This window comes from Echinops telfairi, unplaced genomic scaffold (genome assembly GCF_000313985.2).
Source record: "Echinops telfairi isolate 266 unplaced genomic scaffold, ASM31398v2 ScPeMD7_1;HRSCAF=3_0, whole genome shotgun sequence".
In the NCBI taxonomy this organism is placed as follows: Eukaryota; Metazoa; Chordata; class Mammalia; order Afrosoricida; family Tenrecidae; genus Echinops; species Echinops telfairi.
The window spans coordinates 48,511,210-48,525,471 of record NW_022103896.1 but is presented as its reverse complement, the minus strand read 5'-3'; the positions used below and the strand labels follow the sequence as shown (position 1 = coordinate 48,525,471).

Below are 14,262 nucleotides of genomic sequence, written 5' to 3'. Positions count from 1 at the left end.
CCCTGGAACCATCAGTCCCATTGTTTTCTCTTCCAGACTATTCATCCAGCCTATCTTATCTAGATAGATCTGTAGAGATAGTAATATGCACCAAAAAAATAAGGCATAGCAAGACAAAGCAGTGAATGAGAACACAATGGTGACAACAAAAAAGAAAACCAATGACCCATAAAAGAATAAATTAATTTTTAAAAAGAGAGAAAAACCTGTTAAATAGGAACAGTCCTCAATCACCCAAACCTACAGCCAGCACGTTGATTCTGTCTCTTGACAACTCTATATGTTACAGAATAGAGCTGGTTCATGTGGTTTTCTTGGCTGTAATCTTTACAGAAGTAAATTGTTAAGCCTTTCTACTGTGGCACCACTGAGTAGGCTCAAACCACCAATGTTAATGTTTATAGCCAGAAGCAAATGATTTGTGCCACCCAGGAATAACCACCCTTTATTGAACATGTAATATGTATCTCAAAAGACCTGATGATGTAGTGATAAGGACTTGACTGAAAACCAGTAGGTCAGTGGTTCAAAGCCACAAGTCATTCCACTGGAGAAACCTGGCCATGTGCTTCAGTGAAGACCACAGTCTTGGAAACTATGTGGGGCAGTTCTGTGCTCTCCCACAGAGTGGCCAGGAGTCAGGTGGGACTCAACAGTAACCATTTTAATCATTTCAGATACCAGTTTTAAAGTTAGATTGAAAATCAGAGTTCACAGAATTTTCTAGAAGCATCCCAAAACCCAGAATGGAGAGTACATGAAAAGGGAACCCTCATTTCTCCCTAGAGTTACATACACTAGTGAGAATAACCCACATGGTTAAACAAACACTTAGCTCACCAGGGAGCTTCGAAGACTCCAGGGATGTTTACCACAGCACTGGAGAGTCTCCATCCCCCGTCAGAAGGCTCAAACCTTCCTCCTGCCATTAGTTCTCTGGGAGTCTACTAGCAGCAGTTCCATGATCAGGATCGTTTCTTCATTTCATTAGGAAAGTAAATGGGTGCTGATGTGTGAAGCAGCTGACCTCTGTCTTTGCATGCAGCCACAGGAAGAAGAAAGGATCTTTTGATTTGACAGGAAGCACCCAAACAAGTGTCCATAATTCTTTGTGTGCTTTACTCTCCCACAAAGAGTGGTCTTCTTTGAGCTCATTTAGCAAGAGAAGAAGGGTAGAGCCCATGACGGAATTGCTTCACCTATGGGGAAAAAAGGGAAGAAAATAGATTCTTTATTTTGTGCCCATCTCCCAATGACCGAAAAAAAAAAAAAGAACAAACATGGCTATTGAGTCAATTCCAACTCACAACAACTGGATTCTGGGCTGGACACGAGGTCTAGTGTTCCTATTTTACAGATTTGGGGAAACAAACAGAGATGAATGACTTGCTTCGAGTCGTCTATGAGTTAATGGCCAACCCAGTGTTCTAGCATAGGATCATATCTTCCATGAGGGTCAAAAAATATTATTCAGAATTAGGTAGAAATATCTAATTAATTCTTTTCCACCTAATCACTAAACTGGGAACACAAGACCTCCTCTGAGCTTAGAGCGCAGTCTCATCGCAGCCTCCCAGGTACAGAGGAGTTCCACGTTGCCATGGCAAAGGCACAAAATCTACATCTCCGCTTAAAATGAGCCCTTTTAGAATAAATAATTAAGGTCCTTAGCTGGGTTTTATCACTCTATTAAAGTCTTTTCATTTTCCATAGTACCCCATGCCTGGAGCTCCAAATATGTTCTTGAAATTGCCTTTTATTGTTTCTGTGATAACTGAATTAATTTTGTTCCATCTGTTTCTTGATTCTGCATCCTCACCCCACCCCCAGTAACAAATGCACTTTAATCATCCTAAATATTTAAATGTTTTTATTTCAGTGGCCAAAAGATGGATTGATGGGCTTCAGGGTTGCAACATACTACTTGTTTTTGTGAGAATTCAAATTCTGCCTTTCAGAATGGTAATGACAGCCAACAGGGAGGCTAATCTCCATGCGTTTATTTTCCTGATGTCCTGAGAGCATTCACCATTTCTCCAGCTGTCCAAGAAAAGGACGGGGCAGTCTAAAAAGGGACAGAAATCACGGATAAAGCTTGCTTGCTTGGAAACGTCCCATCTCCTTGTTTGTCCCAGAGGTGTGTAGATAAACCTAGGTTTACAAGCTAGTTGAAACTTCAAAGGAATCCTTAAAGAATTCGACAGGAATTGTGGTGGAAAGAATTCTATGGTATTACCTAACTGCGGTAATACAGTCGGCTAACAGTATGTAGCACTTTACTTTAAAAAGTAAATATTCCTTTTACTTTGAGGACTAAGGGGCACCTGATCCAAGCCAGGGTATTCTTCATAGCTTCTAATCTAACGCATGCTCAGGAGCCCTAGGGTGGCGGGGAGACAAGCTTGGCTGCTAAGGGGAAGGGCCATGTTTCGCTCCACAGGAGATGGATGAGGCTGTCTCCTCCCTTTAAAATGTGCTGTCTCAGAAATCCCATGTGGGGTCACTATGGGTCAAAATGACCTTGATGGCGGTGGGTTTGGGGTCATAGGCGTGCTAGAGCTGGACAGTGAATAGGGAACAGCAAAGAAGAATGGATGTGTTTGAATGAGACGCTGGCAAAGATTATTGGCTTTTCCATGGACTGGCAAAAGAATGAACAAATCAACGAGAATTTTCCTCAGAAGGCGCCATGACAAGACTTGATTTCGTGTGCTCTGGACATGTTGTCAGAAGAGACCACTGCCGAGGAAAGGACATCATGCTTGGCAGAGATAGAGGAGGCAGTGCTACAACAACGGGCTCAAAATTAGGATCGATTGGGAGAATGTTCCAGAATGGGACAGTGTTTCTTGTGCATATTGTCACTATGAGTCAGAACCAATTTGATAGTAACAACATTGATTTAATTGGCAGCGTTTTTATTTTTCTTAGTATACAAAATGCCAGAATAAGTTTGTGTCAAGACATATTAGGTATTCTTTGCCAGCACTAGAAGTCACATGTGATACGTGATAAAATATGGTTCTGAAGCTTTTCAAAAGTTCTGTAGTGGGGAAAAAAAAACCTCTTTGTCTATTAATACTCCGAAGAAGTTATCCATTCTCAGAATTCGTTTTTCCAGGGTAAAAATTACTGGAATATTTTATAATTCTATTCATAGTCATAAAAGCAAATTAAATTTAAAATGTGTCTAGGAACATATATTTACTAACTACTGTTTCTTATACACTATGTTAGGAAATGCTTATGACATTTTAATACCCAATTACTCCTACTGTGCCTGAGTTTGTTTAGACCAAAGACAAGGATAATCTGTCTTTGAAGGCCAAGAGATCTTATGGGACATTTTGAAACTGTATTTGTCTCTGACAAATTCAGTAACTTAAAGCATATTAGCTCCACAAATTATAAGCCTGTGCTTAAAAGAGAACTATCCATCTGACACATATACTATTTAGGAGTCAAATTGTAAATGACTGCTATCCTTGGAGAGATCGCTACTTCAACCTATGTTTGATTTCTATTCCATAGGCTTGAAATGATATTCAAAGAAAAGTATGTGAGGCTCAATGAGATAAAAAGCAGCATAATTGGGGGAAAGAAATGTTGTGATATATTTTATTATCAATACTAACAAACATAAAGTGAGCCCCACTCATGGGTAGATAGCGCTCTGTGCTTTTCGTGAAAAGAGTGACATTTAGCTGTGTGTTACACTCAAGAAAAATAAAACCTTAACAGTGAAGGAGATAGTATATGAGCGGTGATAAAAATTTCTTATTTTGGAATGTTGACAGATCTCTTTTTCTTACTTCCTGCCAAAGAATATTGCATTGTATAGGTCTTTTCTATCGACTGCCAACTTCTAAACATGGGAAGAGATCATATATTTACCAGGCTAGTTCCTACATGGTTCTTAACCTTTTTATTGTAAAATGAAACAGAATTATTATAAGACAAACACTCTTGAAATCACTATGCAAATGAAAAGCCTAGCCTGTCAGTCCCTCCAAAAGCCAATTTGTTCTGCATCAATCTTAATCCCATCCCTCTCTGGAAAAGAAAAACTGGCCCTTCTACTAATTATCTCCTTGTATTTCTTTATAGTTTTATTACCCACATATGTATCTCTAAAAAAGTATGGTTTAGTTATACTGAATTTTATATGCCTTTTGTGTCTCTTACTCCACACATTCTTTTTTCATCAGAGGGAGGAGTCTTTTACCTACGTGGCACACGGGCCCATCCCTGGACCGTTCTCTGGGCAGAGCAGCCCAGAGAGCCGTGCTCTGTGTGAGTTAGAAGACGATGCACTTTCTCCATGTGTGTACTCCCCCGCCCTTTCCTCCTTACTGGTAATCTTGATCAGGGTATAACCCATGCAACTATATCTGGTGGCCCAATTACAGGGGTTCTTTACATTCTGTTTCATTTTCTTATTTTTGTACTTCATCTATTGCGTAACCCAGAGTTGCCCAATATCTAGACTTTATTAATTTTATACTTATGGTCCAGGTCAACATACTTTTCTGCGCTCAGGTGTTTGTGCCAATGGCAAGCTGAGTGCAGAGGCTTGTTTGAAAAGTGTGTTTGTTTGACTTAAAGAGCAAATGTTTGATGGTGTGTTCTCCTACCAGGAAATACATAATGCCTGCTTGTCTCTCTTTGTACGATGTTGGCAGCCATTTGTGTTCAATGCCCAGGTCAGTCATCAGCAATGCCAGCCCGGGGCCAGATTCAGCTATCCATCTGTTTACTAGAGCCTCTGAGCACAAGCAGTCACATTTATTTTAGGATTTTCTATGGCTGCTTTCTGTCTGCATTGCAGGATCTGTTACTGTATGTGTGACTCACCAAGTCCAAACGGTTCCGTTTCTGAGCCTCATCTAATGTTGGTCCGTACCTGGTCAGTATAATCAATCTTTATGTCAGAATCCCTCTAGTCATGCTGTCTATGGATTCCTTGGGCAGCGATTTTGGAAAAAAATATTACCCGAAGTTCTGCATGTTGGTAACACTTTGTGCACTTAATAATTAAAAGTCCATTTTTTCTGGTTATGAAATCCTCTGATCCATTTTCTTCATGTTTATAACATTAATAATTTTTACTTTCTTCTGAGATAAAAGTTGGAACATCTCATTATATATTGTCCTTTTTTGTTTTTGCCTCTACTAGTCATTTGCTCTTTATATCTAGATGTTCAACAAAATTTTTACTTTAAGTTTTTAAAGTCTAGTAATTTTACTGAAATATTTCTCAGTGCTCTGAGTCACTATTCTCAGATGCTTGTATGTGATGTGCGTTAAAAATGTAGTTGCAAATCTTTTTATTTTAGAAAGGCATTCTCAAATGATAGTTCTTGGCCTTTATTTTATTCTTTCAATATAGTTTTCATCCTCAGAAACTCTGTGTTTCAGAATACTAGTGATACATTTTTTTTGCCAAGCGACAAAATTTGTTCTTTCTTTAGTCCTATTACTAGCCAAATACCATGCACACAATTATCCCAGCAATAATCCTGAAATGAGTTATTATCACAGTACCTAAGCACAGTACCCTTTAAATTCAGGTCAATGGCTATTCATGGCAGTTTGTCATATCCTTCCTCCAAAGGACTAGTAACAGAAATGGACATTTATCAAAAACTGTGAACTAGGTACCACGCTATGTACTTACATACTCTATTTTAGTTCATCCTCCAAACAAGTTTATGAGATTTGATCCACAGATAAGGAAATAAAAACTTAGAAAGTTTAAATAGTTCCCCAAGTTGGCACAGCTCTTGTGTGACACCAGACTGGATTAGACGTTGGCATGTTAACTGCAAGGTGAGCAGTTCAAACCCATGAGGCGAAACTTCTTGGAAAAAAACGTGAGACTGTCTGTCCCATAAAGATGTCCAGGCCCAGAAATGGCCCTGAGTAAAATCAACTCAACGGCAGTGCGTGTGATTTTGCTGTGGGCTCAGATTCTTAGCCATCACAGTGCGTTGCTATGTAGATATAAATGTAACTCGGGTCTTCATCTGCAAGGTGTTGATCTTCAGATTTAGTCTAGCTCGGTAACAGTCCTCAGACCTCCCAGCCTCGGGTACCAATGGGCACTCTGTTCTTGTTAGGGTCACCTAGGGTGAGACAGAAAGAGGAAGCGAAACGATGCCCGAGCAAAAGGAACCTTTCAAACTCCAGGAGGAGCCCTTCACAAATGAGATTTGCCAAGGAAACGATCTTACATAATACAGCTCATCTCTGAAGCGTTTTCTGAATGTAAATTACAGAATATCTAATTAAGATAGAGCTTAGAAAAATATGGCCAAATTTTGATTGTTTAGCAGTATTTTATATCAACATTAGATCCTTGTACCCTCTTTCACTCACTGACAAATCTGTAATTTGTCCCTGACTAATCCCTCAAACCCAATAGTTAGAAAATGTTTTGATTCTTGTTTTGCTATTTAAGATTTACAAAAACCATTTTGGAATTTATCTCATGCCATTTTTAAGGCTCGTAATTAAGGGCCAATGTTTTCATTTTGTTGTTGTTGTTGTTCTGTTTTGTTTTGTTCTGTTCTGTTAAACTTAAATCGAATTATTTTCAAGTGCCACGTAAAAGTCTAAGCATGTTTAAAAGAAATAGGTGTCGAAAAAGATACAGGTACTGTAGTATGAGCCAGTCCGTATAAAACAGCTGACAGACTTTGGAAGAGTGGAAATGTGGGAGGAAAGCAACCTTATCTTTGTAAGAGGATTGCTTTTTCTGTTACGGAGAGCTGGCACAGATGGTTCACACAAGAATGAGAAGAGCTGCAGGGGCTCATCTCAAAGGCAGACAGGGCAGTGCCCCCTGGTAAATGTGATTGTATCTGGTCGCAGAAGCAAGAAGACAAGAAGGCTGGATGCCACTAGCTTGATTAATTTTCAGTAGGGCGTATACAAACGGGAACTGATGCTCTGATTCTTCTAATTAACTCAGATGAATCATAGGGTGTTAATAGTTCAGCTTTCTGCCCTTCCATCATCCATCTGGGCAAGGGCTTGCTTAGTGAGAACTGATCTGACAATTAAGAGGCACAGGCAAAGCCCTAGGAAACCTGCATTTCAAAGCGGTCTGCTGCTAATACTAGGATTTTCACTTTTAAATGAATGCTAGCCCTGTACCACCTCCATTGTAAAAAATACAAACAACCAAAATGTTTATGTTTCAGCTTTCCAAATGCAAGAATGGACATATTAATTCTGTGTTGTTAGCAACATCCATTTAATTATTCACTTAACTAGTAATGATCAATGACGTGAACATTACTGGGATATGGGAAATATAGTGTTAACTTTCACTTGTCCATATCCAGCTTAGTATATATGAAGGATTACACTGTGCTTAGGAAACAACAAAAACAGAATCTCTAAATCAGGGATCATCTGTACATTTTTTTCACTCCTTTATTAGACTGGTGGAAGACCGTACTGCCAGCTTCTCAAATACTGGATTTTGTTCAGAAGAACGCATGTCTTGCCCCAGCATATCAATCTTCTGCAGATTTAGGAATGCAGAGACCCATTTTGGTACCTTCAGAATCAACACGTTTGTTGAAAATAAAAGGGACCAGGCTTTGACATTTTCCAGCGTGTTATCTCTTTAATTTTCCATCTGCCTCTTTTGCTACTGACTTCCAAAGGAACAGCTGGCGCCTAGCTGAGCAAAGGGACAAAAGACTGGATCTATGCCACTGGGTCTGCAATCCCAACCCTGCGATGTAGAATCAGAGAAGGGGAGAAGACAGCAAATGATCCCCCCCAAAATGAAATGAGGACCAACAGTCTGTTGAGAACAATGCTGTATTTCCTCTGATTGCAGAACTTACCGGGACCTGGCAGTCTGTCCGGCAGTATGTCCTGATTTAGACTGGAGAGAGGCGGGGAGTATTTTTGAGTTGCAGTGTAAGCCAGAGTTGCCTTGTCTGTGACATTATCTTATCACCATCATTCTTCTCGGTTTTTCACAATGAAAATAAATTCGGGGGAAAGAGCCAAATAAGTCCTTTACTTGGCTGATTAGATATCCACTCTTCCCACCCACGACTCTAAAAATTTGGATAGAGTTGGTTGGTCCCGTGACCTGAAGAAGTGGGTTGGCACCATTTTATCTTGTGCCAACCTTGCTTTCTTTCCTGGCTCTTCCTGCACATTAGGGAGCAAGACCAGGGAGCAGTGGCATCTCCTTTACCGACTACCTAGACGAAGCTTTGCAAGTGGAGCTTGTTGGGTGCTCTTTGTGTAGCTAGGTTTGAATGAATGATGCTTTTGCAGTTCAGTTTAAACACAAAATGAGCTTCCGGTAAAATGACTGTGAGAGGGACCCATGCAGATTTAGTAAACGATTTGTATATTCCAGGCCTAACGTTTCTGTAATTTATGACTACTGCCCATAATGTCTGTTGCCTTCAGTATAATACCATCATCAAACATAATAAATACAGCCGGAGGGAATTAAGCCAATTGCTACAACGTGTCTGCACTTAGTAATGGGGAAAATCTATAATGGCATGGTCATCCACTTAAATGAAACACAACAAAATCAAAGTTAGTTACTTTCCAATATTTTTGTAACTGATTTTCTCTTTACCTTTAGGTGTCTATCTGTAATCCCATGGGTAATGTTGTTTGTTTGTTTTTAAAATCTGGAGCTAAAAGAATCCAGTCCTTTCTACAGAGTTTTTATTCAGCTTCTTCCAGTCCATCGCAGCACCGGGGCAGGGACCTCACCTTTTTTTCCTCTCTAGTCTCTCCCCAGTGATTTACCTGAGAGTGACAAGTACATGGCCCAAACCAGCTCTCGTTATTTGAACTCACCATAATTCTAATTTATTTATTTTGTCGCCTTTAGGACTACCAAGAGGCTTCTAATTTGGAGCAATTTGTAACTCGGTTTTTGTTGAAGGAGACATTGAATCAACTGCAGTCTCTCCAAAATTCCTTGGAATGTGCTATGGAAACGACTGAGGAGCAAACCCGTCAAGAAAGGCAAGTGACACGCTTTCAGGTGATGTCTCCTTCGTGACTGTGTATATGAACAACCACTTGAGAGGCAGGGTACTTACACTAGTGGAAGCTCAAAAGGAAAATCAATAGACTGCACGAAAGTGGCAGGGACTTGCACTAGTGCTTAAAATTGTAGGTGCCTCTGAAAAGATTATTCTACTTTTACTTTGACTATCTGTCAATGCATTCATATAAAGAACTCAGTAAACAGAGAAGACTTTAAAAGACACCAAATCACAGCCACTGCCAGCAAGTCAACAATTCTGACTCCCTGCACAAGAGAAAACAAGAGAATTGCTGCGTAGGGTTTCTGTGGCTGTAAACATCCTCCTCTTTCTCCCGAGGAGCAGCTGGCAGGCTCGAACCACAACCTTTTAGTTAGCAGCCCAATGTTTAAACCACTTTGTCACCAGAGCATCGATTAAAAGACACAGGAGTTGGCACAAATATATATTTTTATAATCCTTATTCTTAAAAACACTAAAGTCTATTATATAAATAAGACATGAACACTAAAACTATAATGCAAGGTAAAAAGTAATAATACTATAGGAAAGGAGAAATAAATTGCCAAGGGTTTGAGGGAGATTAAATATAGAGAGATGGAAGGCGGTTTCATAACGATTATCTTTAGACAAGCACCTACCCAGCTCCTCAACTTTGAGCAGAGAAAACCATAAGTCTGGGAGCACAATGACATTGATTTCCTATTCTTAATGTGCAAATAAGACCTACTTTGTTGTTTCTTTTGATTACATTTTCTGGAAATAAAGTGGATTCTCCCTTTTTAGAATCAAGATATTCTTCTACCTAAGAGATGTGAGAAAGGGCTCCGTTTAGTTTCTTCAGCCATCTCCTGAAAACTGCTGTCTTTCATTCACCACCACATAGTGAATTTTTAATGAAATCTGTTCTTCTTTGGTTAGGTCACGAACTGGCCTTGCACTCTTGTGATTGCTGCCAACAGCTGCTGCAGCTGTGTTGAATGGGAAGAAGTATGCTCATGCAGGATGTAAGGGAAGCGGGAGGCACTCGGGAATTGAGTTTTTGTTCCTTGGCCAATAGTTCAACAATAGTTTGGGAAAACAATAGGAAGCATTACATATCTGGCGTTAGATTAGGAAATGCTATATTGTATAGTCATTGTTGATAAAAGCATCCAGGGAGAACCTATATAAGATTTCTGAAACTATAAATCTTTACAGGAGCGGACAGCTTCATATTTCTCCCAGAGAATGGTAAGTGGATTTGAACCACTGATCTTGTAGTTAGCTGTTCAATGCTCACTCAACAGCCTCACCAGGGCAAAGTAAGGTTCAGTGCCATTGAAAGCTCTCACTCTCAGGTGAGCGCCGGGACTGCGCCGTGTCAGTCTGACTGTTCTCCATGGAGTATTCAAGAGCTGACATTTCAGAAGCAGATCTAGAGGGCTTTTTTTCCCTAGGGGCCTCCAGAAACTTCTAAGTTTTAGATGATTAGCCAAGCCCCTTAGCTAATTGTTTGTACCACCCGGACTACATTACTCTCTACTTATATCTACAGGCAAATCTTGTTTTAGTTTGATCTCTTGCACTTTTTGGATACGGCCTTTAAAAAAACAATCATAAATTAAAGTTTGTGACAACCTTGCACTGAACAAGTCCACCAGTGCCATTTTTTCAATAGCAGGTGCTCATTTCATGTGTCTGTGTCACATCTGGCAATTGTTACAATGTTTCAAACTTTTTTCATAATGCTATTATACTTGCTATAGTAGTATAATGCTATTTTTCATCATGCTATATATATTTGGTATGTCAAGGACTACCAAAACCAAAAACCCAAATCCACTGTCATTGAATCAATTCTGACTCATTGGAATCCTATATAGGACATAGTCGAACTGTACCTTAACATTTCCAAGACTATAAATCTTTATAGGACTGGACAGCATCATTTCTCTTCCTTTGAGAGGCTGGTGAGCTTGAACTTCCAACCTTGAGGTTACTAACCCAGCATTCATCCTTAAGAGAATACTCAGAAACCCACTGCCATCAAGTCAATTCTGATGCAGAGTGAACCTACAGGATAGAGGAGGACTGCTCTGTAGGGTTTCTAAGGCTGTAAATTAGGACCAGACAGCTTCATTTATCTCCCGTGGAGCTGCTGGTGGGTTTGAACCACTGACCCCGTGGTTAGCCGGCCAGTGCATGATCAACGACACTACCATGGATCCTAATAAATTACTGTAATTGTAAATATAACTTGCATATGTACTAGCAAACCAAAAAAGATTGTGTGACTCATTTTATTACAATATTAGCCTTATTGCAGTGATCTACAGCTGAACCACCAATGTCCTCAGGGCATGCCTGTATTCACAATCACAGCCCCTTTTTATAACCCCATTTCACTTCAAATTCTTTTTTTTTTAACGCTGAGGACCTGGTGGCAGGAGTTTTGCCTAATTCTCCTTCCTCTACATGTCACAACTACATATCAAAAAATACAAGACTGAAAGGGAATTGCAGGAATCCCTAGGAGGGAGCCATGAGTAAGGACTTGGGACAATGAGGAGATCAGTGGGGATAACTGTCATCGGAACTGTAAAAAGTCGTAAACCTTGACACATAGATTTAGACATAATGTTATTAAAGATGCTTGGCAAACAGGGAGCGACATAACGCAAACTAAGTATAAGGAATATTAGTCAAAGTGATGCCATATGCAATTAGTGAAGAGAAGAGTAATCTCAGCAGGGGATTATCAAAGCAGTGGGTCCAAAAATTCCATTACATTTTAATATCATAAATAAAGATTTCATGATGCCCTACTTTGGCAAGCGTACCGCCCACAGATATCATCGAAACCCCCAAGGTTTAATTATTTGCTCCCTTTTCAGCATCAACAGTGCTTTGAGGTTCAATATTTGTGAAATCCAGGGTTATAAGCAATCTTCCATATGTCGCGAATTTTGAAAAGTCATCTATTCCATTTATCAACCCCGAGGTAGAATCACAGTGTCGTCCACCTGCAGTAATGCCTTAGACATGGCATGTTGAGCAAAATATTTGCATTTGTTCATGTGGAAATGGCAATTTCGGAGTGCAGGGATGCATAGGAGCTGGGATGCTACAGAGGTGAGATTATCAGATGTCATTCGACAGCACTCTTTGTATCTGCCTCAGCGAACTGGCTGAATGGGAGGCATGTTAATTCCATGTCTTATGAAGGTACCCAGAAACCAATGGCAAGAATGATCATTGCTTTGTATTGAAGATTCCCTCTCAAATACCCTTGTCAGCTTATGCAGCCCGCTCTTCCTCACCAACTAGATTTCTGGGAGTATAGTTTAAGTATAGATAGATTTCCTTTTTTATAATGGAATTTCTGAAGTTGCTCTCTTTTTCTAGAGTTGTTCTATATTCAGGGATATAACTGATTTTTTCCCTGGGTTTAGAGCTTATTTTCTATTGCCCAAAGATGTTCATTATAGAAATAAGAGAAAAAATGTTTAATTTTGTCTACAAGTGATTTTCCCAAACATACAGTTTATATGTACAGTTCAGTAACACTGTACAGTTACTCTCACCCTCCTTTTTTGGGATGTTCCTCCCTGTTAACATAAACTCATTGTCCCCTAAGGTACCTATCTAATATTTTGAGTTACTTTTATCACTTTGATCCCATAGAAATCTTTAAAACAGCATATTGATTTTTAAAAAGTAGACATTTTCCTTAATTAAGCTAGACAGTTAATTCAGATTTAATAAAACAGCAGGGAATATTTATGGCCTGGGGTTTAAAGATTATCTTAAGGCAAAAGTTTCATTGGCTTATCTAGCCTCCAAGTTCCAGAGAATCTGGAGTCAACGAGAATTTGAAAGTCTGCCCCAGGTTTTCCCCCTTTTCATCTGATTCTTCCCTGGAAGCTTTGATTAAAATGTTCAGTAAAGATAAAGTTAAGGTGTTGATGCCGTAAGACAATATATTGGGAGATTGGGGGTTAAACATATGGAATTTCTTCTGATTCCTCCCGAAACCCTTCAAAATTGGCAGTAAAAGTATCAAGGTAGGAGAGTGCACGGCCCACAAACATAAGAAGGATGGGGAGAGCCAATAGGATCACAATTTGGAACCTAGAAAGAAGGTGGATTTAAGAGACCTGTGAAAACAAATACGTCAGCAGACAATGTTGGAAGCCAAGACACAATCTAACTGGGATCAGACAAAGCTCAGAAAGAACTCAGAATTTCCCGTACAGTGTGCCACTCATAGTAGGGATGAAGTCCATGGAAAGGTTTATAAGGTCCCATATTGTAGCATACTTATCGCCACTCTTCAGATGTTGAGGAAGTGTGAAAGCATCCTCTCTGAGGAAGATTAATAGACTAGCAAAGGTACCATGGCTGAGGTATTCATGGCAACACTGGGGTAAGGACGCATGCCCCCAGCAAACAAACTACGTGAAGGTGTCTAGATGGGACAGGGAGAGCAGGTTGCAGCACACTGGTGTTTCCGTGGGTGAGCACGCGCTGTTCACTGAAGGGTCAGCCTTGTGAACGCACCACCTGTTCTGTGAGAGAAAGATGTGGCAGTCTGCTTCTGTGAAGTTCACAGTCTTGGAAATGTTATGCAGCAGTGCTACTCTGCCATTAGCAAGAGCTGGGTTTGGGTTTCAAAACACTTTTCTTCCATAGCACTAACCTCCAGGCATATACCATACTGTTGAGGTATGCTTCTCTTAGGAATCTAGGCAAAGAGAAAGGGCTTCAAGATACCAACAGTAGCTTCCCTAATGAATAACAACAACCTCACTGCTATAGAGTCCACTTTGACTCACAGTGACTCCATTGGACAGGGCAGAACCACCCTTGGGGGTTTCCTAGATTGTAACTGCCTGGAAGTAGAATGGCCTCTGGCGAGCAGGCTGGTGGTTTTGATCTGCTGATCTTAACGTGTAACCACTACACGTTAGCAGCTCAACGTGTAACCACTGCACCACCAGGGCTTCTTATTGATGAGTCAGGAGAAGAAAATAAAGATGTGCTGATACTGCTTCAATCTCTCAAGCTTTTTACCTCTCATGGTGCACTATTTCTTTTTTTTTTTAATCATTTTATTAGGGGCTCATACAACTCTTATCACAATCCATGCATACATCAGTTGTGTAAAGCATATTTGTACATTCATTGCCCTCATCATTCTCAAAACATTTGCTCTCCACTGAAGCCCCCGTCATCA

The 14,262-nt window shown here is 40.0% G+C and overlaps 1 protein-coding gene across 1 annotated transcript in view; it reads left to right on the top strand.

Moving 5' to 3' along the window:
• The window catches only part of NECAB1 (N-terminal EF-hand calcium binding protein 1), a 196,164-nt gene that overhangs the window by 137,631 nt on the left and 44,271 nt on the right, over positions 1-14,262 (top strand). Inside the window, exons 5-6 of the mRNA XM_045286921.1 lie at positions 8,885-9,021; positions 10,245-10,277. Coding sequence (XP_045142856.1) covers positions 8,885-9,021; positions 10,245-10,277 — 170 coding nt within the window. The remainder of the gene's footprint in view (positions 1-8,884; positions 9,022-10,244; positions 10,278-14,262) is intronic.